The 24263-nt window shown below is 38.9% G+C and overlaps 1 protein-coding gene across 15 annotated transcripts in view; it reads right to left on the bottom strand.

Moving 5' to 3' along the window:
* inpp4ab (inositol polyphosphate-4-phosphatase type I Ab) overlaps positions 1–22359 on the bottom strand; it is a 34217-nt gene extending 11858 nt beyond the window's left edge. For 2 of the 15 annotated variants that reach the window (XM_029127648.3, XM_029127669.3), the window contains exons 1-19: positions 22218–22358; positions 12757–12961; positions 12284–12328; positions 11907–12025; positions 11499–11615; positions 11291–11370; positions 10617–10728; positions 10113–10203; positions 9391–9538; positions 9180–9310; positions 8913–9017; positions 8710–8818; positions 8492–8509; positions 7143–7329; positions 6719–6934; positions 6104–6245; positions 5118–5270; positions 4372–4404; positions 1857–2029 (exon numbers count right to left, since the gene is read on the bottom strand). In XM_029127648.3, coding sequence (XP_028983481.1) covers positions 1857–2029; positions 4372–4404; positions 5118–5270; positions 6104–6245; positions 6719–6934; positions 7143–7329; positions 8492–8509; positions 8710–8818; positions 8913–9017; positions 9180–9310; positions 9391–9538; positions 10113–10203; positions 10617–10728; positions 11291–11370; positions 11499–11615; positions 11907–12025; positions 12284–12328; positions 12757–12862 — 2085 coding nt within the window. In that variant the 5' untranslated portion in view covers positions 12863–12961; positions 22218–22358. Of the gene's footprint in view, positions 1–1856; positions 2030–4371; positions 4405–5117; positions 5271–6103; positions 6246–6718; positions 6935–7142; positions 7330–8491; positions 8510–8709; positions 8819–8912; positions 9018–9179; positions 9311–9390; positions 9539–10112; positions 10204–10616; positions 10729–11290; positions 11371–11498; positions 11616–11906; positions 12026–12283; positions 12329–12756; positions 12962–13664; positions 13969–20001; positions 20120–22217 lie in introns of those variants that run through there. The other 13 variants (XM_029127609.3, XM_029127618.3, XM_041067817.2 and 10 more) reach the window with 13 other exon arrangements.
* Between the last annotated feature and the right edge of the window lie 1904 nt (positions 22360–24263).

The following is a 24263-nucleotide window of genomic DNA, read 5'->3' as shown; positions in this document are numbered from 1 at the left end:
TCAGCATGTGTGAGCTAAACTGAATGATTTGGACATTGACTCCTGTGAGGTGAATCACCATTGGAAATCTCAGGTGTTACAGCTGGTGCAAAGTTATGAAGATGTATTTTCAAAGATCAAGCTTGACTGTACAATGGCTAAGGACTTTCTTCAAAGTATTCCACTGTCTGATGATAGACCTTCAGACTTCTATACAAACATATTCCACCAGAGCACTATCACACGTTCTCATGGAAATGGGGGCATGAGATAATTCATAAATCTAGCAATGACTGGGCTTCCCCTTTGTCTAGATGAATAATGGTGATCTCAGGACGGTCGGGTTTACCGCAAGCTAAATATACAGACATTTGAAAGAGGAACACCCTCTGTGACATGTGTGACTTTCTTGCACCCCTGGGAGACAGCGCTTTACAGTCTTTACCACACCTATGGAGCTCCCAGTCTTTGTAATAGCTTTGCAAGCTATTATTATTGCAGACATGTGGCTGTATATTAATTGTTTATTGCTTTTGGGAGTAATGATCATTTTCATGTGATTACAGACAGAAGGTGGAGCAGCTGGTTTACTGCACAGTCAGAACCAGCTGAAGCTCAACAGGCTCAAGACTGTGGAGATGACAGTGGACTTTAGAAAGAACGGCCTGCCCCCTACCACCTCACCATCCACAATCTATAGTACTCAAGTAGTTCTTCAGGCAGATTGAACTGTCTCAGGAGCTGCTGACCATGTTCTACACGGCCATCATTCAGTCTGTCCTCTGCGCCTCCATCACTGTGTGTCAGCCATCAAGCAGGAAAGACACAGACTGCAGCGAGTGGTCCGGTCAGCAGAAAAAAATCATCAGGACTGAGCTTCCTTCCATTCAGCACCTGTACTGAATTACTATTGCAACAACACATCATCAGTACGGTAAAACTAACCTGTCTCACAACGATCTAATCCCAGCTCACGTTCCCTATTAGTGGGTGAACAATTCAACACTTGGTGAATTCTGCTTCACAATGATAGGAAGAGCTGACATCAAAGTAGTTTGTGCATGAGGACCCAGATGTTAAAGATGACAATGGGTCACTAGGAAGCTCTACCACTTGTACCACTTTTATTACAAAAATGTTTCGATTGACTGGTTTCCAACTAGCTTTTACCAGAAGAGGGAATCGTTGAAGAATAACAAGAATAACAAGAATAACAACAAGAAGAGAAGAACAAGAAGAAGAAGAGTATGTGCAAATATTTCTTTGTAGGTTAATGTTTTTTTAAATAAATAAATCAAAATGAAGTTTGGTAATATTTAAGAATGAAGGGACACTCAGATTCCTCCATAATTTTTATGCAGAGAAGTTGAAGCCCATGGTTTGCTGTGGGCTCAAAAACTATTGTTTGTCCTTGCATATGCGTACAGCACTAATATTCGGTGGCCAAATGTCCCAAAACCCCCAATGAAAATCAGTATGTTATCTTTTAATGTTTCGTCAAAAAGTTTTCAGACTCCATTCTGGTCTCAACAGAAAAGTTGCTACAGATTGTTGTATTTGTAAACACGAGTAACTCATAATCCTGTCTGAACCTGTCTGACATTCTTATGCTTATGCTATGATAAGGATTACTAACTACCTGCTGTACAGGTAAAAGATACAATAAACAGTTTCTATATTTGTTAATCACAAAAATTATAAAAGGGTAAATACAAGATACAAAAAAAACCTTAAAAAAATATTTGTAATAAAAGCGTATCATGAGTGATTGGAACTTTCTAGTCTGGAGACTAAAACAGCAATTTTAGACTGCTTCACCTGTATGTAAATGCTGATGTAAATATGTGAGATGTGTCTGTTTGTGTGCATGTGCTGACCGTTTGGCAGAAGACAACATCACGGCGGTACTGCAATGACAGGTCCATGGCTATCGTTGGGGCACTGTCCTGCATCAAGAGGAACACCATGGACTTTTTGGCCATATCGCTCATCATAGCAACGCATTCCGTGAGTGTGGTAAGAAGAGGGTACAGTGCCTCACTCCACTCGCCTGTGAAATACACAGACACATGTGCAGGTACAGTACAGATAAAGACTGTGCATATCGAGAGGTTACACAAAATGTCTCTACTCCATTCAGTTTTACACATCAGAATCCTAATATTAGCTCAGAGCTATTTAAAATATAAAATGCCAATAAAAATTAATAAACCCGATCTTTTAAGACTTGCGAAGACAGAACAAAACACAAACATCACAGAAAGACAACAAGAAAAGCAGAAGCACAGGCAGAGAAAAGGAAGACAGGAAAATTTAAGAAATTAGCCTTTTTTTAAAGAAATGTGTCTGCTTATACAGAAACTATAAGCAGGAACAAAAAAATGGGGTCATCTTTATGACTCGAAAGGGTAAAAGTATAAGAAAACTTATTTATCCAGCAGTGGGGAAATTGCATCTTACAACAGCACAGTAAAGATTTGAAATGCAGTATCTAAAGGTCAATATGAGTTGGCAAAGTACAAAGTTATACAAGATGAGAGCATGTAAGCGGTGTACAGTCATGCAAAATGATTATTGTAGATTGTATAAATATTGCACACGTTTAGAAAAATGATTGCACTGAAGAACGTTTACAACATAACTACTGATGCAGTGGGCGAGTTATGGACCAGGGGGTACAGTAGTTAACAGTGGTGATTGTAATGTCTGATTGCAGCAAGGAGGGGCTCTCACTGCAGGTCAGCATGTCAGACATAAACTCAAACTGTGGCCTGTTTATGAGCCAGGTCAGTAGGTGTACTGGTGCCACGCAGGAGGTCTTCCAGTGCCCTGGTACCACCCTCAGCTTGAGGCTCAAGACATGCTCCATAACTCCACACAGCTCTTCTTTATTCCCTGATCTACGCTTGCTTCCTTAAATATCAGGAATGCCTCATGGCAAAACACTGTACCACAGTCTCTGAAAGCCTCCTTGCTCTCAGCCGTCCACCTCTTCACTGTGTGTGCAACACACAGGCAGGAGATGCAGAATGTTATGGTCATCTCCGCCCAGGGGTGGGAGGGAGGATGCAGGCCTCTTTAGTGCTGGACTATGCCAATACTAAGGAGTAAAAGGTCTAGTATTTTATTGTCTGACAAACAGATGACATACTGTGTGTAAGTACGCGGCGCAGCTATGGGAGGTGCGTGGTTAAAGCTCCCCAGAGCTCAGGAAGACTGCCAGTAGGACACTGCTTGTCCTGTACTACCGCTTATGTTAAAAGGAGACTGCTTATATTGCTTTTCATGCTAAAGAATATTGGACTTCAATGTCTCAATATGGTGTCTGTAAGTTGTCATGCCGAAAAGCCCTGCAGTTCGTCCACACTGTCCTTCTCAAAGTGTCTATTTCTAGCCCCCCGGTGGAAAACGTTTTCGGAGTCAGTCGCACTTGAATCTGATTGCCACACCTCTTTATGGAAAGGCACTTGACATCATAGGTGTGACAGGTCACAGCATCCAGCCTGCTGATGTCTGGCTAAAGGTAGCGGCTAATGGCACACTAACAGCCAAAATAACGTGAGGTGGGGGGCGGTGAATGGACCTCATTGTTCTAGCTGGAGAGTCTGACACTGTAGAGGACCTGAGACGTTGGAGCTGGAGCACGTTGCTGTGTCTGATAGATGACTATGATGCAACTCCACTGTGTCCAGTTGTGTGAAATACTGTTTTTATATCCTGCATTTGTCTCGGAGGGACCAGAGGTGGTTCTGTGAGTTGTTGCCGAGAATAGACGTAGTAAAATGTGGAATCGTGACAGAAATCGTGCGTAGATGAGATTGGCTAAAGTAAGAAAATTTAAAATAAGTTTTAAAGTGTTAAAATGAACCAGAGAGATATCGAAATTAACCCACAATGCCCAAAAAGCTGATTTTGCATGTGCTGGGACCTTTTAGAGTTTGTACTATGTATGTGTGTACAATAATATAATTACAAAACAGAAGAGAAAATAGGCCAAAACAAGTAAAGGAAAAGTAATACAGGCAAAAGGGCAGGAGCTGTTGTAACCAGCAGCCAGCTTGACTAGCAGCACTGGAAGTAAAAAAATTACAAAGAAATAAAAAGCATGAATGTTTTGAGGATTTGGTAAGAGAAAACAAAAAAAACAGAACAGTCAGGACAGATCCATTTTACTCAATTAAAACTACTGCAACCAGTAGCTGCTGCATAATATGGCAGATGGTTGATGGTATATTTCTAAAGTGGTTATCAATAATTCACAAACAATACTTAATAGATACTAGACATACTGTATGTTTAGATATAAATCCAAAGGATTTGAATACATGGGCTGTTGAGTCCTGAGTGTTTAGGACAGAATACAAGAAGCATGAGTGGGGAGGCAGCACTTACCTGCGTATGTCTCCTCACCAATCTGGCCGCCATCTGGAAGAGGGGATGGAGGAGCAACATGCATGATTAGAGAGCACTTAAGCAAGCAGCACAAGGCAGCAGAGACACACAAAACACTGAACTGATTCAATAATCACTAATAATCAACAATTAGGTTTTATAGACAGATACTGTACAGATTTAAGCATTGTTGTGTGTTACAGTACGTTTTAAAACACAAACCTGTCTAACTGGTTTTACTAGCTAACGCTTGCCCCTTCACATGATACAAGCATCTTGACGCACAGGATGTAATTTTATTTTTCTGTTGAGGAAAACAGAGCAACAGTGTTTTCACCCTCATTGCTTACAAACAACGAGTTGCAGCTAAAGAGGTACTCTCAACCTTTTGGCACAATTTGAAAAAGTAGCATTTGAACCAGTGTTGCTGAATGTGTTCTCCACCACAAAGCTAAAAGGGAACATTTTAAGTTTGTTTTTCCTTATCACATCTAATGAACAAACTATTACATTTGGACAGAAAAAAAAGACTGTGGACATTAGACAAAAAGGTGAAGGGGACATTTAAGAAAGTTTAAGAACATAAATGAAACTGAAAAGTCCCCAAAAAAAAAGAATGAAAAACCAATCAAATCCATCATGTAAAAAAAATAATAAAGCAATAAAGTAGAAAATCGTATTATGAGAGTACATAAAAGATGACGCTAAAGAAGAGGAAGAAAATATAATAAAAAAAATAAACATACTACACTGTTGTTTGGGGCTGAGGGCACGTGCAGTGGAGAGGGTACATGGTGGTGATGATGACTGTGGAGGTGATGTTGATGAAGATGTTTGGAATGATGATTCTTGTGACATATTTCCTGGATTGATCCAGTAAGCTCTTGTGTTTCTTTCACCTTTTCACAGACAGTAGCATTATCACTAACCATATCAACTTCACTAGAAAAAACTAACTAACACACAAATATAATTATTTATACAATACATTACATTATACATAAATGAAATCAAATCTAAACTCATAAGGGCTTAACCTGACGTTTGCAGGTGAGTGATATAAATGCACTGAAGTGTTGCCTTGTGATTGCAAATCCTAACAAATTTGTTAGGACTGTAACAAATGATTATTTTGATAATCGATTAATCTGTCAATTATTTTTCAATTAATCAAATAAAAAAAATGATGTTTTGCTCATTATAAATCCCTAATCAGTTTTTTTTAAACTATATTTTCATTTTAACGGTTTAAATCTCAAATAAAACACAAAAACCAGTTTGAAAAATAAGTCTTCACAACGAAACAAAACTCTATGCTTGTTTTGTTTGATTGAAGATCTGCAGCAGCTCCATTAACCTGACTGTGGGAGAAACCCATGTAGACACGGGAGAATGTAATCTCCACAGAAACTCCTGGACCTTCTGGCTCTGAGGCAACAGTGACAACCACTAAAATGTCCTCTCATGTTAATGCTGCTGTTACTTGCTGCTATTACATTAAGTGTCTGTTGTAGCAAGCGAAATGATGATTATTATTGATAATATCGATTCATTGTTGCAGCCCTATTGCAAATATTCCCATAATTTCCCCTTAATAAGTTCCAGTCTACATTTCAACATAAATACAGGTAAACTTGGAAATTCCAGTTAATAAAATATTTGCAATGTGGTTATTATGCCCTTTATTGTTAACGATTAAAGGAATAAACATACAAATTGTTTTTTGTGTTACCTTTTTTACTGCTGGCACCCTGCAGGTCACTTAAGGTACTATTCTGACTGTTGCTGCTCGATCCCCGGGCCTTCTTAAGCAGTTTGTCAACACGCTCAACAATGCATTCTAGAGACTTATCCACATTTAGCCAAATCTTCTCCTGAGGGGGACAAAGAGAAAAATACAAATTGATTGTCTGTTGTATCTCGTGTATGAATACAACAAAAGGCTATGCAACACAACAAAAATTTAAATCCACTAGACAGTAATGTACAGTGAATGCAATGAAGCATTGTTTCAGCACTTGATGAGAAAACTGATTCAACAATGACTGTGTAGAACCATACCAGCATTTTGGTTTGATACTATATCACGATCCTGCCTTTGTACATCTGCTGATCTATTTGCAGTGATATTTAAATATATATATTTTTAATCTACTACTGCACTTTTTCTCTTCATGTCTCGTGTCTTATTTTATATGTTAGCACCGAAACACAAATTTTCTTGTAATAAAAATTGATTTGATGAGGATTGACTTGTTGCTTTCTTGCTGACTGGCTCAGTCCATGACAGAGTTGAAAAATATAAAGCATCTGGCTTAGTTATGTATATCTGACTAACTTAGCTTACCCATTCCTCTTCATGCCAGTCTACTTGCAGTGAGGAACGGCTGTTGCGTCCACTCCATTTGGCTAGTAGTGTGTCCTGGTCATTTCGGAGAACCACTTGTTCCAAGTCTGCAGAAGGAGATGCTTTGGAAGCAATGTACTCAGGTCGTGCTGCAGTCAAGGCTTGAATAGCTGAGGACAGCAGCTTGCAGTCGCATACTGTCACCAACTGCGTAGTCTGAGACATATAACAAAGTAGTGCATAGTATCAGAGTTAAAAACAATATAGCCTTGAAATGGATTTGAAAAATAGAAACTAAACTATTGTTTGTTATAGTACACATTGTGGTTGTTCCATAAAAAATGTCTACTCAGAACCTTTGGTAAATCATGTTCGACTTCTACCTACTCTTGTGCCATTTAGTTTACTTTTTTCAGTACTTCACCTTATCAGCCAGAATGGCAAGCGTCCTCTCCAGTCCGCTGGCGGATCGGTCCTTGGCAGCTCGAGAAAGCATCTCAGAGTAGTAGCTGACCTGGGTCTTCAGCGTGTTGATGTGGTTGATGATCTCTTTGGCTTGGACAATGTCTTGGGGTATATAGACGATGGACTGTGAGCTGGACAGGGCACTGCTGCAGAAAACAAACACACAGTCTTAACAGTTTTACCTTTAAGTCGTTGTATGCTGGTGAGACTGCTGAGTGGTCTGCTTAAGAACTTCTACTGAATATTGTTGTCTTGATTAAGAGAAATTCAAGTTTTTATGTTTTTCAAATATTATTGTGTTAGTTTTTTGTTTTGACATCTACAGACATAATGCATTCAATTTCTTACTTTCTTTCTTAACACTGTGTCATAATCACACACTTGCATACAGATTCACACACCGGTGGCAGACTGTCATGAGGCTCAAACTGATACACCAGGGGCAACTCAGGGTTCAATGCCTTGCCCAATGACACTTCGGCACATGACTGAAGTGTACGCCCCTTTACTCATCCGCTTTAAGTAAACACAAAGAAAACCTAAGAAATTCTAATGCAATAAAAAAAGGTGGTGATGATACTACTCATTTTCAGACACATTTTATTTGTGATAAAATAATTGAATCAATTTAATATGAGTGCTTGAAAAACAGTTCTACATTTATTTTACCCGAGTAACAATGACTAAATATATAAAATGAGTAACATTGAGTAGCTATTTTTAAACACTATATTCTTAATAGCGATGTGTCATCTGTTGCAAACACAAGCAATGTCTGAAGTGTGCATTCACTCAACTAGCTATTGATGTAAGAATGCCTTTATTAGTCCCACAGCGGGGAAATTCCCATCAGCAGCCAGCTTGACCAGCGCTAGTCCGGCAGTGGAAGCAATGTGCAGTACAAACAGTAAAATAAAACACACACACACATACAGTGTCACACAGTACAAGTGGAAACCTTGCTGGAATTTTTTCATCAGGACAGATAGATAAGGTCGGAGAGAAGACAGTGAGACTGTAAGGAGGGGGGGGGGGGGGGGGGGGGGGGGGGGGGGTTGTATCTGCATCAGTGTAGTGAACTGTTGTTTATAGAAGTATGACCGAGGCCGATCAAGATGTTTACAGGTCAGTCCAACAGTTCTCCTTGAAGGAAGTCACAATAAGGGGAAGAGGACAGTCACTGTGTGAAGGCCACAAAAAAAAAAAAAACAGCAAAGGTGAAAAGTGGCCTTTTGTAGCAATACAAGGTAGTAGAAGCCAGACATAGAACAAACAAATGGAAACAAGCAAAGCAGAACAACAACTCACCCTTCCTCCTCAAATGCGCTGATCAAAAAAGTAACAAAAAGAAAATTAAGGGGTAGCCATACAAATGTAACAGAATAAATGCAAATGCATTTATTTTATGTAAAAGTGCACTAAAGACGATAGCAGATAGCACCAAGGCTGAGAGAAAAACCACACATGCAATGTTCAAGTTTTTTTGTTTTTATTTTCTTGACAAATTTTATATCATTTTAACTTACTGTTTCTTTGCCTCCTCAAACTTTTGGATGAGTTTCTTCAGACCGCTGTTTTTAAAACCCTGGCAGTGAGCTGCTGGTGCTCCAACTGTTATCACATCATATGTGTGTTCTGAGTAAGCAAACAAAAGTGTTTAAAATAACAAGGTGTTTGTGTCATTAGAAATGACAAAAGTCTTCAAGTATGTTATTTGGCAATGCCTCACCAAAGCCCAGCTCATCCTGCACCCTCATCCTCTGTGTGTGTAGGTTGGTTGGCATGAACTCCAGCTTCCTCTCTGCCTTCAAGTTACTTGCTTTGAATGATGGACCTGATGTGGAGTGGGCAAACATGGAGAAAACAGTGGGAAAACTGAACCGTACATGACAAACATTTTGAATAGCTAAAGCATAGTATTTTATTTTAAATATCGCCTGACATTTGTACCCCTTTGCTAATGAACAAAAACGTGCAAATTTTAAGTTGCACTAACCTTTGTAGTTATGGAGATCAGAAAGTGTTTGCTGGTATTTGGGTATTATGTTTTGATATTGAGAGACAATTTGCCCCCGCAAACTCTCCCAGCAGGGGGATAACTCCCCTAATTCCTCTAGCTCACACACCCTGGAGACAAAGAAATGGTTGTTAAGAAAACTTTACTTCTGGATGTAAAAAGACGGGAATTGCCTCTATTTGTATTGCACCTGGCTGTGTCTTCTTCCAGCAGTAGTTTGACAAGCTGTCTGGGGATGTTGAGAGACAGGATGCTCTCAGCCATCTGCTCCAGCACCTGCAGGTGGTTCCCATCAGTCGTGGGGAAGCGATACATTTTGGACATGGTGCCTCCAAATACTAAAGCAAAAAAAAAAAAACGGTCCCGTTAATAGAACAAAGGCAGCGGATCAGCTACAGCAAGGTACAACTCGACTGCCTCGTAGGTAGTCCTCCAAAAGTGAGTTTTGGCTGCTCTGTAGGTATAGTGGTGTTAATGGTTTTCATGACAATGGCAGTTTTTAGTTGAAATATTAATATCTCATTTTATTTATTTCGTGATGTACAATTAAAGTCAGAGGGAAAGAGATAGCTCCCACTCCATAATGACAATTAAAATCTTTTATTATAAGATTTGTGACCTCAAGACTTGACTGGAACAAGTGGAGCTATGCAGGCAATAGTAGAGTGAGGATGCTGAGAGCGGAAATTGCCATAAGAGAGTAGGATAAGAACCAGTGAAGTTTAGTAAGGACCCAAAAACCTCCAAGGACTGTAGTCACTGACAGTGTGCTTCAGTCTTTCTACCAAAGTTAATCCAAATGCCGTTGGATTGTTCAGCTTTTTAGGCATCTTGTAAATTTACAAAGACAAAAATGAATCAAACGTGTAAAGATGATTATGGGAGATAAAGTAAGTAAGTTGCAAGTAATACCTGAGCTCAGCAGGATGTCTTTGGAAAGTGAGGCATACTTGATTCGGGCTCCCATTGACTCTGTGAGACTATCGTCAACAGGCAACAAAGTCTGTTGGGCACAAAAGTAGAATGATGTCAGATTTGGATGTTTGCAATTTGTTCATATATAAAGAAATAAGAAACCTTAGAAGCTTACATAGAAAATATTTATATTATCAGCTGGAAATCTCACTTACTACTGAGAATATACAACAATAAAGTGCAAGTAATTAAAGTATTTAATACATTTTAATTAGATCAACTGTAATTGAATATATTTACAGTTTTTGGGGACCTGTTTTGGCTTAACTCGCTTTACTTAGAAGTAATTATAAACAAATTCTGTCACCTCTCAAAACAAAAAAAATAAAAGGATTTTCATAATATATTTATTGTTTTTAATCAATTAATGTATTACATTTTGAATATCCCTTCATCTTCACCAAATGCTCCTTAAAGCACAGTTTAATCCCAGTTTCTCACCCGGCCGCTGGTGCTTTCAGGCATACGGCCAATCGCCATCCTCCAGTCTGCTCTCTCCTCCATCTGCCATGCTGTTATAGTGATTATTCCAACCCGGGCATTGTCTGCTGATCTGTAAATTTAAATACATTCACAAATATTTTAGTATGAAGGTGTTTGAACTGTGAACAGACTTTGTAACTATAAACTAAGTCAATCAGCCTACAACACCACGACATTTTTTTTAGAACAAAAAAGGTTGGCACTCCATTTTTAAAACAGCTGATTCTTCTTGACAGACCTGGAGGGGGTGGGGGTAAAAAATAAATTATATACTATATCGCTATAGTATATAGCTTGATATCGTTCTTAATGGTAGAACAATCCTGGAAGAACTGAGAAAATTCTGTCACGAGAGATGTGATCACAGACACACATTTCCCCTCTTACTGAAAGTAAGTTTACTGTTTCACAGTGTTCATCACTGTTCAGAGTGCTTCTTGGTGGATGATACAGTGCATTTTAGCTGTCTCATCTTCGTTCTCCTGCACCCTTTCGTGGCTTTCACGTGATGACCATATTCTGGCATATTTTTGGAATTTGCTGCTTATTTTTCTTTACACAGTTTTACAGTGGATGTTTTCACATAAAAGGATAAAAGATAAAAGGATAAGTAAGAGGAGTTTGTGTGTTACCGTAGTTCGAGGTGCAATGTGTGAGTTCGCTCCTGCAGCAATTCTTTCACAGAAAAAAGTGCTGAGCCCAAAATGTACATCTAAAAAAAATTAAACAAAAAGTTAAGTGAGTTTTCTAAAGTACTAAAGTAAACCATTGTAGATTATTGGTGTCCCAAAATTAATGATTGATTATCTAAAGAATAATAAAAATAAATAATTGTCATACCGTGCCCTGTGACCGGTCTTTAACATCATAGACTGACAGTTTCACCTGCGTCTGCTGGTTGATGTTGGCTTCCTGGAAGAAAGCAATACTGCTGTGGAAAATGGGGTTACTGGTGCCCTGTGGACAAAGAGAGTAAATCAGAAAATAATTCATTTATTTGTCCCTCTTCCAACCTTCGATCAAACAGCATGGGTAAGATAGAGGCAACTCTGTGTATATACAAGGTTGGGCTCTTGCTACGTCTTACACGTGAGTATTTAAACAACAAACCTGAACAATATAATCAAATCTCACTTTTATTAAGTTACATTTGTAAGATGTAAGTAAATTTGATGATTTTATGGGAGCTTAGGATGCCTGGCATCCATTTAACTTCAGACATTTTAGGAATGAAGATGAGGGTCTAACCTCTATAACTTCAGTCTGGGTGTGTTTGATCCAAAAAGGCTGTGGTGGTGTGGTGCAGCTCACTGCTACAAAGCTGTTGGGTTTTCTCTCCAAAGAAGGAGTGATCAAGTCTGCACATGCTGAAACACAATCATTTAAAATAATAGAAATTTTTAACACTTCTTAATTCACATTGTTGTGATAAAAAAGACAGGAGAAGAAGCTTTGTTTAATGTAATATATATATATATATATATATATATATATATATATATATATATATATATATATATATTTTTTTTTTTTTACATTAAACAAAGCTTCTTTTGACTGTATTGCTTTATCACAATAATGTGATTATAATAATAAAGAAATCTGTACAAATACACGTTACTCACAAACACTGAACTCCAGAACAGGATCATCTGGGTCTTGATTATTTCCTGGCAAAGAATCAACAAATCTAAATGATTAGGCTTGAAGAAAATTCTGAGATATGTTGACAGATTAAGAGCAGCCCTCTGGCCTCATTATGGCTGGCTTCAACTGGACTGAAAGAGGCGATGGCCCCTACACAAGTTCAGTTCAAGCCAGCAGATGTTAGTAGTGTCAGTTTATTGGTGCTTCAAATGGCCAGCATTAATGGCAACTTGTATTTACAATGATTATTAATGAATGTGTGTTTGTGTAATGCAAATACAAAAATATATAGCTACGATGAATAAACCTAGTAACAATGGTTAAATCCATTGTAAATAGGTTTCAATGTAGATTGACCCCATCGTACACATTTTAGACTCAATTTCCACAAGTCACATTATTAAATGTTTTTTGTTATGATGTTTTTGTGATATATAAAATGTATCCTCACCTGCCAGTGCCAACCCAATCATCTCATCAGACAGCTCGAATGTGTTGGCACGGTACACTGACCATGGCCTCTTTGCCCGGACGCCATATTCTGTGCCCCCCGCCATGCTTGTTTAGAAACACTGGGCAGGGGCAAGAGGCCGAAACACGCACCCTTACATGTACCGTCACACACTCCCATGTGACATAGCCTTCTTTCAGTTCACCTGTAAATAGAGAGAGATATATACATACAGTTAGTGTCTATCTTCCACCGCACGCACACACGCACGCACGCACGCACGCACGCACGCACGCACGCACGCACGCACGCACTGTAGCATCGTACTTTCCATCGTAGCGAGTGAGTGCTCATGTGATTGATTGATTGAGAAATACCAGAGTGGAGTACATGGAGTGACTGACAGTGGCTGTTCAGTAAAAAGTAAAACCCGGATTGAGGTCAGAAAAAAAAACATGTGCCTTGTGGCATTTCAGACTGTGAGGGCAAATGGGCAGTGGCTCGAGCCTCTCACAATAAGGTTGGGATTGGGTTCCAAGCCCCAATAATAACAGAGCTTAACGCAAGAGCAGCTGACCCAAAGAATAAAGATCATGGCTAAGACAGACACCTGGAACCCCCAACCCGGTTACCAAAAATAAGTAAAATACCTTCTGAAAGTCTGCTAGAAAATGTCAATACAGCACTAAAAACAATTGACTACCAACTATGACAATCATTGAGACCAATCAGCTGTGATTGCAACTGATTGCAACCAAACAGCAACTGTGATCCTTGACGTGCTTGGCTACAAGATTAACTCAAGCCATAAGGTGCAGTATTCCCCATGGAAACAGATGTTGGTGGCTACGTTTAAGGCATGATGAAGAAGTACCACCTATCTAAGACGTACAACAACATGACAATACCTGAGGCCTTGGAGACTGCCAAGCAAAGGCTCACAGCCCTCTCTACCTGGCCGAAGAAATACACCAGAGAAGTTGAAACCAGGAGAATTAAAAAGGGTGTTCTCCATTGAGCCATCCAAGGTGTACTCACAACGGCAGGGTAATAACACGAAAGCAGACCCCATCAAGGCTGGAGACTGCGGAATACTGGAAAGGCATATGGGAGAAGGATTCATCACATAAAAGCAATGCCAAGTGGCTGGTGGACCTGAGAACAGACCACAGCCACTTTCCTGAACAAGATCCAGTAACCATCACAATGGCAGACATCCAAGAGAAAGTCTCAGGTATGAAGTACTGGACTGCACCAGGCCCTGTCATGATCCATGCTTACTGGCTGAAGAATGCACGAGCTACTAGTGGGTGAAACTCACTCTGAATGATTAAATGGAAGGCCAAAAGGTCCTGAGCCTGAAGAAATCCCAGAAGGGAGCAGGGTCTGATCCAAATACCGCCCAATAACATGACTCTGCACAACATTAAAGCTACTCTCAGAGGACCGGAGTTTGCAGGAATAATATACATACATACATACATACATACATACATACATACATACATACATACATACATACATACACACACACAGATAGGTAGGGAGAGAGAGAGGAGAGAGAAAGACATTCTAATGATGTCTTCCCCAAAACAGGTTTTGTGATAGAGCCTTCGGGAGTTGTTACACTGAAGGTTTTAGTCTGAGCCTCTGGTTTCCTTGCTTCTGTCCCAATTTGTTAGAGAGCAATTAGCCTATTTAAAGCAACAAAGTGAAGCAGGAACAGAAACTGTCTCAAGTGAAGAGATCCCTGATCTAGTTATACAGTACAGAAATAGAACTTTGTGGTATACTGTATTATCATCTGAGCTTTATTTGTTTTAGAAAATGGTGTTTTACTGATGCAAGTTTGGCAGCAGTTGCAAAGGTCATTCAATGGGTAACATAACTTATTTATTAGCAAATGAGAATTTATAACAAAGAAACAGAGGACACAGTAAACACACAAATGATAAAGAGTAAAAAATAGAGTGGAGGACAAGATAAACCACATAACTGAATGTTCAGTTGGTGGCAAAACTGCTTTATGACTGGAGGGAGTATCAGGTTGTTGCTGCAACATGCCATTTGAAAACAGAGTGGGAGGCAAGGGCCAAAATACATGTACCTTTCTGTAAATAAATGGAACTCATGTGAATACAGTACAGCTAATAAAACATGCTCAAATGTAGCTCTCACCTAGACACTCATGAGACTTTAAAGCCTTTTAGCTGGGCTGAGTAAGTACTGTACAGAGGGGCGGAGACACAAAGACAGTAGTTGTTTGGTGGTATAGGAAAAATATATTTATTTCCTTAAACCTGTATCTCAAATCTATTATTAGTTCAAAAACTCAAATATGCTGCACTGCTGCAGGAGACATAGTTACTGTTATCACCACAGTAATTAAGCTGTCACTTTAAAACAAGACCTGTTCTACAGCTGCATGAGTTTCAAAACTATGTTCCCGCTGATTTTCCTGTGATAAATACATTTCCATGTGGGGAAAGCCAACAAGAAACAATTTTTTTATTTAAAAGTAAGTTAAGTCAAAAGTACTGATGTATTTAAATTATAATAAAATAATAATAATAATAATAATAATAATAATAATAGATTTAAAAAATGAATTTCTTCATGCTACTTAGTAGGTGATGTTCCAGAGTCATGGGCACATAAGAGTAAGCAGAGAGGCAGATGAACTGCTGCATCCATCATGCCTAGTTCCTACTCTAGCTCTACCATCATCAATGCAAGATCTTAGTGAAAAGTTATTGCAACACTGAATGGAAATAAATCTTGTGACATTGCAAAATGTGGCATCAAAACAATGCCACAGCGAATGCATGCCGTAATCAAAACTAAATGGTCCAACAAAAGATTAGTATGTGTTTTTTTTTGTGTCAAATTTATTTTGAGCCAGGCAGTGTATTAATAATGAAGAAATCTAAGCCTTCGGACAGATGCTAAAATAAAGGTTAAAAATGTAACACTGGGGTTTAAAACATACTTACATAAAGTACACCAATGCATCCTAATTAAACTCACAATGAGTCAGTTTAATCACATCCCAAAAACTTTCTTTTGCTACTACTAAAGATTTTACACTACTACAGATACCTGGTCACAAGCTCATATGAAAATACAAAGTTGTGTATTTCTTGCGTGAAGAATAAACATATTTATATTTGGCATGCAAATATCACACACCATAAATTTCTACCATCAACTTACGCGTACTGTATAGTAAAATTCATGAACCTCAGTGACCGCTACTGTATGCTCAAAAGAAAATGAGCAGATTCATTCCTGATCATTGTTTCTAAACATAGAAGAAAATTTCCAGTCTCTCAGCCAACTGGAGTCACATTTTCCACATGCAAAGCCAAAAACACTACACTTACAACAGTACACTATAATTTGTATTTAATTCTAAATTTATTATCATATACAGGTTTATAGAAATCAATAAACTGTTCAGCTCCCCTCTTTTTTTTTTTTACAAATGAGACTCAATTTTAGGTGTTTTCAAAAGAAGACGTTTTCACATATAACACCTGTAGATTGTGTATTATACTGTATATTATACTTACTGTGAATCAAACCTATTTTCCCACTTTTATTATGCATCCCAAAACCCCTTTGTGTATGAGAAATGTAACACATCAAACCTGTTAAGCAATTGAGCAGGTGTGGGGATGCAACATCTTCCTAAAAGAAATCCAATAATGACACAAAAATATCAAGAGCAGTAACATAATGTAGTAATGCTCCAGATCTGAAGCAGAACAGTAACATATTTAGAAAGAGCTCCAAATTTAGTCTGCATGGCGTGTCACTGGATGTGTTTGTAGACTTTTGAATTGGGACACACACACACGCACGCACGCACGCACGCACACACGCACACATATATATTTTGGTTTAATAAAGGCTATAAACAGTGAAGTACCACCAATGGATGCTACAAGTTATTTTATAGTATGTTGCACATCTAGATAGAAGTCAAAGAACCAGTAGGTGGAATTAGGCTATGCATCGTTGCTAGACTTGCCAGACAACCTTTTAATTATGCATTTTATGAACCACAATTTGTAAAATATATATAATATATATAATACATATATAATATAAAATATATTTCATGCAGATTTTGTCTCAGACACCTATATAAAATATAACACAGATAGCAAAGGGGAAAGCAAAAAAAATAAATACTTGCTTTTTAAAATCTAGGAACTGCTAGTTATAATGTAAGTTTGGACTCAAGGAACTGTGGGTTGCAACCCTGTGTATGTTTTTGCAACATGCCTCTTTTATGTAAATACTATACGTAGAAGTAAATATGAAAAGAATACCTAACTAACTTAAACAATCTGCAAATATAAGCTACTTTGGAACATGAACAAATGACCTATACATAGGTTACACAGGAGGACTCACTAAAGATTCAAACGTAACTCAATTTGGCAGCACAAAATTGCAATGTCTGTAACATCTGATTTAATGTAATTAAATCAGATATTTAAAGTCAAGCTTTAAGAACAGTCAGAACGGTCTCTAAAGAAACAAGATCCTGTACGTCAATGAAAAAAGTATGAATAAGGCCATGGAAAAATAAGAGGGGAGAGAGAGCAAGAATGAGTGTGTCCAGTTGACCATATATGGCAAAACCCCCTTTTTAAGTCTTCCCTGACAAAAAGCTGTTCATACCACTTTTTGTGTGAAACATTTAAAAGCACACTTTAGCATTTAGCAAGCAGCAGTAACAAACACAATGCCATAGGTGTTAATAAAGTGAGTGTTTATAACAGTGACCAATAGAAATAAAGTATAATAACACAAGTTACTGTAGATTTAAACGTAATATAGGGAATACAGTAAAACCAGACGTCTAACATTGTCAAAAGCCAAACAGATAAGCTAAGGAAAATGATTTGCATTTAGGATAAAAATAAATTTAAGACAAAAATAGGTTTAAGAGGTTGCAAACAGCCTTTCTCTTAGGTGTGAGTGTGAATGGCTGTCTGTCTGTGATGGACTGGAAATCTAGACATAGTGCAGCCCACCGTTTGAACAGATAACTCCTAGCATAGGCTCCAGGACCCACCACCATTACCGTTATGAGGATAATCAGTTCAAATAACATTTTTCAGATTATGCTATATCTACTTACAGGCTATTGATGGATCCAGGTTATAAATGAATATTTGGCAGAGCAGATTTCACAAAAGTATGCATTATTAGTTTATGTTTGTCGGTCTATAAAAATGTCCACATCAAGGACATGTTCCTTTGTTGCAAGATTGAGCCAGAGGTAAGGCTTTAACTAATGATTATTTTGATAATAATAATAATAATAATAATAATAATAATAATAAGATTACACATTTTGCTCATTATGAATCCCTTATCCGGATTTCATAATAATATAACATAATAAGATTTCAATCAAACCAAGCAAGCATAGAGTTTTGTTACGTTGTAAAAAATCTTCAACAGCTCCAATAACCTGACTGTGGGAGAAACCCACGTAGACACAGGAGAGCATGTAATTTCCACAGAGACGCAGCGTTTGTTACCGCTGCTTCATTTGTGACACTGTGTTTCTTCTGCTGGCCTTTGCATAACTTGCAGTTAACGTTGTCTTTAATATTTAATGCTCATATGAAGAAATTAGGACGTAACCTTTCTCCTGAGCTGTTTTCTTCGCCCAAGGCGGTGTTATTTTGTCATCACACCACGCCATAAATGGGGCAGCCCAAATAAGTGATAACAAGGGTTAGGGTTAGGGATGTTGTGGCTTAATGTTAGGGTGCAGGTGCAAGAATTTCATGCAAGTTATGGTAATATCCTCAGGAAGGAACTGAGCAGCTATAGCCTTTTCAAATTAAAATGAGCATGGCCCACACCCTAAAACACACAGAATTTCCCCTCACAGCTCATCACTCATTAACCTTTTCATGTTGTCAGGTACACCTGTTTTTATTAGACGTAATTTCAAGATCCACTACCTCAAAAGGAAATGACTGCCTTTCAAGTGTATTAATAACTGTTTTTCACAAAACCTAATACTGTGCTATGGTTTGTTATAAATGGGCATGCAATACAATCATTTCAGATCAGAAATACTGCTGCATGCAGGATAACCACACCTCAATATATGCAAGAAGCATATCACACTGCCTAGATCTAGTATTACAGTGCTATACTGTAAGGTGTCACAAAGCCAACAACTTCAAAATCTTAAAAATGATAACTCGAGCAAAAAAGCGTAGCAGAAAGAAGGAACAGAGAGAGAAGCTGTTACGTACTTCACTTCCTCTTACACTTTCAGGAAGCGTCTCAAAACAATGGAAATTTTCGGTCTGTTTTTTGTTAATAACAACACTTAAATGTAACATTAGCATTTTCTATAACTTAAAATATTATTACTTAACAATCTCTCCCTGAAATCTGTACTGTTCCACATCTTGTCCTTATCCTATACCTAATATAAAGAACTTAAAGCTAGCCCACAAGTAGCCTTTAAAGACAACGTCAAATCACACCTTGTTCTCTGTAGGCTCTCTAGAGTACTAGAAATAACTCATTGTACTACTCCCCAGTGAACACAAGCTCTGCAGCACTTGAATGAACTACCAACTAAACCTACAAAAACTTATTAGCTTACAGTACAAGTGATAAGACACTAACTTCATAAAAGCAGCAAATTTATGTTTGCTTTGAACAAATAAAAATGCATGCAGCATCTTCTGCAGTAAATTATGTCGAAAACAAAACAAATACAAGGGACATGCTGAAAAGCTGTCAGGGTCAAGATATTTTTGTGACTGGCTCTTAGGAAGTAATCAGTACGATTCCTGCCTGAGAAAATGCAGGGCAATAGCCAGCAGCCAACGTGGTTATTGCTAAACACCAGTAAACAAAAAAAGTATGACTCAAAGCAGTGAGTCATCTTCGTGACATCACACTTGCAGGATCCATTTCTATGATACGACTTAGTGTATATGCTTGCTCTAAACACAGGAACATGACTTTCTACATAGTACTCTCTGCTTACTGACATGTGAAACTGTAGCACAGATTATGCAATTGGAAAATTTCTGTAATTGGAATTATTCAGAGCAGGAATCCAAAGCGTTACAGTTCAGACAGGGTACAGCTTGACAATGCAATTGTAATATAAAAAATTGCAATGTATTTTATTATATAATAGTTACAATGTTCAAAACACTGGCAAAATAGCAAGCTACAAACACATACCCAGGGATGTCTGCTCTGTTCCATCTGCTGCCAAAAGATGTAAACAAGCTCATGCTGCAGACACAGTCACAAGGCAAGAGACTGCAGCTTGACCCCTCCCCCTCTCTCAAACATTAAATTAACTATTTCCTTACCAGGTCTAAAAGGAAAAACACTACACCAATCTCCAGTGTTGTTTCTGTTACTTACCCTGTAACTAAAGAACAAAACTGTATTGTACATTTCACAACACATAAATGCTTTAGACATCCAATATGTTTTTACAGTGTGGGGAAAGTTTGTGTATAAAAACCATAACAAAATTAATGTCTTGACATGTGTCATGTGATTCTATCTTAGGCTGCATAGGCACCACCACCACACACAGGTGTACGTTTTTTTGGATGTTTGTCCATGATTACCTGTTTTAATTTTTTTTTACTGCTATATGTGTCTATTTAACAAGGATGTCACATTCCATTACTAAAATCCAGATTGGAAATTGAAAATTGGTAGCACCAACTCACATAACACCCACTTCCATGTTTGCCTGTGGAAACTGCAATAAAACTAATCACATTTTGCTAAAAGCAAAAGTATCCTGCACCATCTTAGTCTTTGATTTGCTGTTTTTCATTCATTGTATAGTTGGAAAAAGTACTGTAATAAATGGTGCTGAAATCTATTCTGTGGACGACTCTGCAGCATAATTTATTGTCAAATACAGGAAGTTGCGGTTTACATTTTTTCTTGTTCAGTTTTTTGGTTTCAATATTTTTCAAACTATGTTAAGGCCACAAAAATACATTCTCTGCAGTCACAGTGTCTTTCTTGCTTGTCCCACTTTGTGCCTTCTATTTGTGCTACTCATTATTACTTCCTGTCTACATACAGTACATCTCTGTAAAAAAACACTTAGTAAAAATGCAACACAACCACTCAAACGAAGTGAAACTAAAGATACTTTCCCATCACCACAAAAGGTACAGCATTATAGTGCTGTACATTGTGAATAAAAAATACTTGGGCTTTTGGAGGCAATATTAGCTAAATTAGATTAAGATCTAATGATCAATTGTAATTATTTCTTATTTTCAGCCCTAAAACCACCAATCGTCCAATTAAAGCACTTATGCACAACTCAAAATACAACTCTTAGGTGGCTGCTACTGACAATACTAATATACAAATTGAAAGTTACTCAGACAGTTACATTTGCTGATTCAGTGTGGCAGTAAATACAAATATACTAAGCAGGAAATTACATGGTTATACCAGTCATTCCCAGTACTACGAGCAAGTTATGTGGATAGTTAGTTACTGTAAAAATATGTTTTGGTGGCATCACAAGATAGTTTAGTATGGTAACCTCGACACTAAAGTAAAAGAATAACTTCCAACTTAGTCACAGTCCTTCTCAGGAGCACAAAAATCAATGTCAGCCTGATCTTGCCTACTGCATAGTGAAACTTTGAACCAGAAGAAGGCCAACAGGAAGACTGCAATGAGTTGCGTGAACCACGCGCGAAGTCCCGCACAGACTCAGCACAAGTCAGAATCTAGACAAGGCGCGGAGCACGCACGCACGCACGCGCGCGCGGACACACACACACACACACACACACACACACACACACACACACACACACACACAGCAAAAATCCGTGCATCTGTACAATCACAGATTAACCTGCAAAATGCACAGTATGTTTGTTCTGGGTGTGCTTCACAAAATGACAGTCATCGGGGTCATACACATTTATGTCGGAGGAAAGCATACTGCACGCTACATCCACACAAAGTCTTAAAGATCGAAGTAAATTACGTAATAATAGCGTCAGCTGTGTTTCTCAATATGTGACCCACCTGCCATATTCAATGAACTTCTAACACAATTTAAAACGTAGTGAAAGGAGTAATATCAGCGAACGCGTCATTCATTAGAACGACCACTCCAGCAGTTTAGCAGTCCTAGCTACTTATGTCCTTATTGCTGACCTCTTACGCCCAGTCCTCCGTCGGCGTTTCATTGCTTTACTGTCCTTTCGTAATTGTCAGCTCATATGACATAAATATGTATGAACTGTACGTTATAACCGTTTTTGTTAACACAGTACTTCTTGCTTCCGTTTACGAAGTTGTCGCTTGCACCAAAAAGACCGACAAAGCGGCAGGCGTTAGCTCACTGTAGACGACTTTTTAATTATTTCATTAAAACGTAAATGACAATTATTTACCAATACGGTTGACCGTCGTGGCATCATGACTCCAGTTAAAAGACAAGTGCTGTCGAATATGCGACCCCAAACTGCCACACTGAACCTCTGCTGCAGCAGCTAAAGCCGCAGACCCCGCCCCCGCGTAGCACGCAAAGCTTAGCACGAACGTGAAAAAACGGACGTCTCTTCTTCTATTGGCGTTCGAAAATTTGCGCACTACCGCCATCTTTTGGCTCGTCTGTCGAATGGCTATTTCCTTTCCTATATTTTATTAATATATTATTATAATATATATAATATATTTTATTAATATATAATATATATATAGATATATATAGATATATAGATATATAGATATATAGATATATATATATATAGATTATATATATATATATATATATATATATATATATATATATATATATATATATATATATATATATATTTTTTTTTTTTTTTTTTTTTTTTTATCCACGGCTCGCTAAAGTCACAGGACTTGCATGCGGGGGGTTCCCGGTTCGAATCCCCGTTAGGGCGAATAGGCATCCAGTGTGGGTCCTTGGGCAAGACCCTTCAAGCTACCGCCTACCTCATATCATGAGAGACAATGAACCACATGAGATACCGGCTCAGACGTCGCCCGGTCTAACAAGGTCTGCGTCAGGTGTTGGGGAACCAGAGCACCTTGGCGAGAAGTGGGCTACTGGAACAAGAAAGAAATGGCTAAGATGCGAGAACAAGGCTCTGTTGGAATGCTACTACTCAAGTAACCCTAGTCAGAGGGGTTACATGCAAAGAATGTGCGGTGAATGGGAACGGAGGACCCACATTCAAGGCTGGCGGCGAAGCAACTAGTAGCTCAGTGTTCCAACATCCACAAACGGCAACTGCTATCACAACTTGAGATTGACGAGATACAACACAAATGCTACGGCAAGGGGGAGCCAGGACGCCAGGTCAGAGGGGAGGTTTCACCATCACAAGCACAGATACGCTGAGCGAGGCAGCGACTGACCTGAAAGATAAGATCATGGCGAGATTAAACAGGCAACCCCGAACCCCACTACCCATGGTGAAGTACCATCAGAAAGTCTCATGGAAGATGTGAATGCAGCATTGAGAGCGATCCTTACCACAACAATCACAGAAACCAATGAGCTGATATACGCTTCAGCATCAGTGATCCTAGAGGTGCTTGGCTATAAGAGCAACCATGGGAGCCATGAGAAACAATACCCACCATGGAAATGAAGGTTGGAGGTAAAAATCAAGGCAGCTCGGAGGGAAGTGAGCCAAATAACAGAGGCCCAGAGAGGTGCAATGAAAAGACCAATGCCTAAGAGGTACAGCCAGATGACCATACCTGAAGCACTCGAAACTGCCAAGCAAAGGCTACAAGCCTTGGCCAGCCGCCTAAAGAGATACACCAGAGATAACGAAGCCAGACGAATAAACCGGCTGTTCGCAACACAACCTGCGAAAGTATACTCTCAATGGCAGGGTAATAACAACAGAGCAGACCCACCAAGGCTGGAAACTGAACAGTACTGGAAGGGTATATGGGAAAGGGAGGCATCACACAACAGTGATGCACAGTGGCTGGTGGATCTGAGGGAAGACCACAGCAACCTCCCTGAACAGAATCCAGTGACTATCACAGTGGCAGACATCCAACATAGAGTCTCAGGTATGAAAAACTGGACAGCACCTGGCCCTGACATGATCCACGCCTACTGGCTAAAGAAGCTCACTGCAATCCTGGCAGCACAAATGAACCAGCTGCTAAGGGATGGGACTCACCCTGAATGGCTAACCGAAGGGCGAACGATCCTGATAATGAAGGATCCCTCAAAGGGCACAGTCCCATCCAACTACCGGCCAATAACCTGTCTCTCCACAACATGGAAGCTCATGTCAGGCATCATCGCAGCTAAGATAAGTGGGCACATGAGTCAATACATGAGCGAAGCACAGAAGGGCATTGGTAAGGATACCAGAGGAGCCAAACACCAACTCCTGGTAGACAGAACAGTCGCCCAAGACTGCAGAATGCGACACACCAAC

The sequence above is a fragment of the Betta splendens genome, chromosome 2, assembly GCF_900634795.4.
Source record: "Betta splendens chromosome 2, fBetSpl5.4, whole genome shotgun sequence".
NCBI classification, from domain to species: Eukaryota; Metazoa; Chordata; class Actinopteri; order Anabantiformes; family Osphronemidae; genus Betta; species Betta splendens.
The sequence above is the reverse complement of the archived record's forward strand: the minus strand, read 5'-3'. Positions and strand labels throughout refer to the sequence as shown.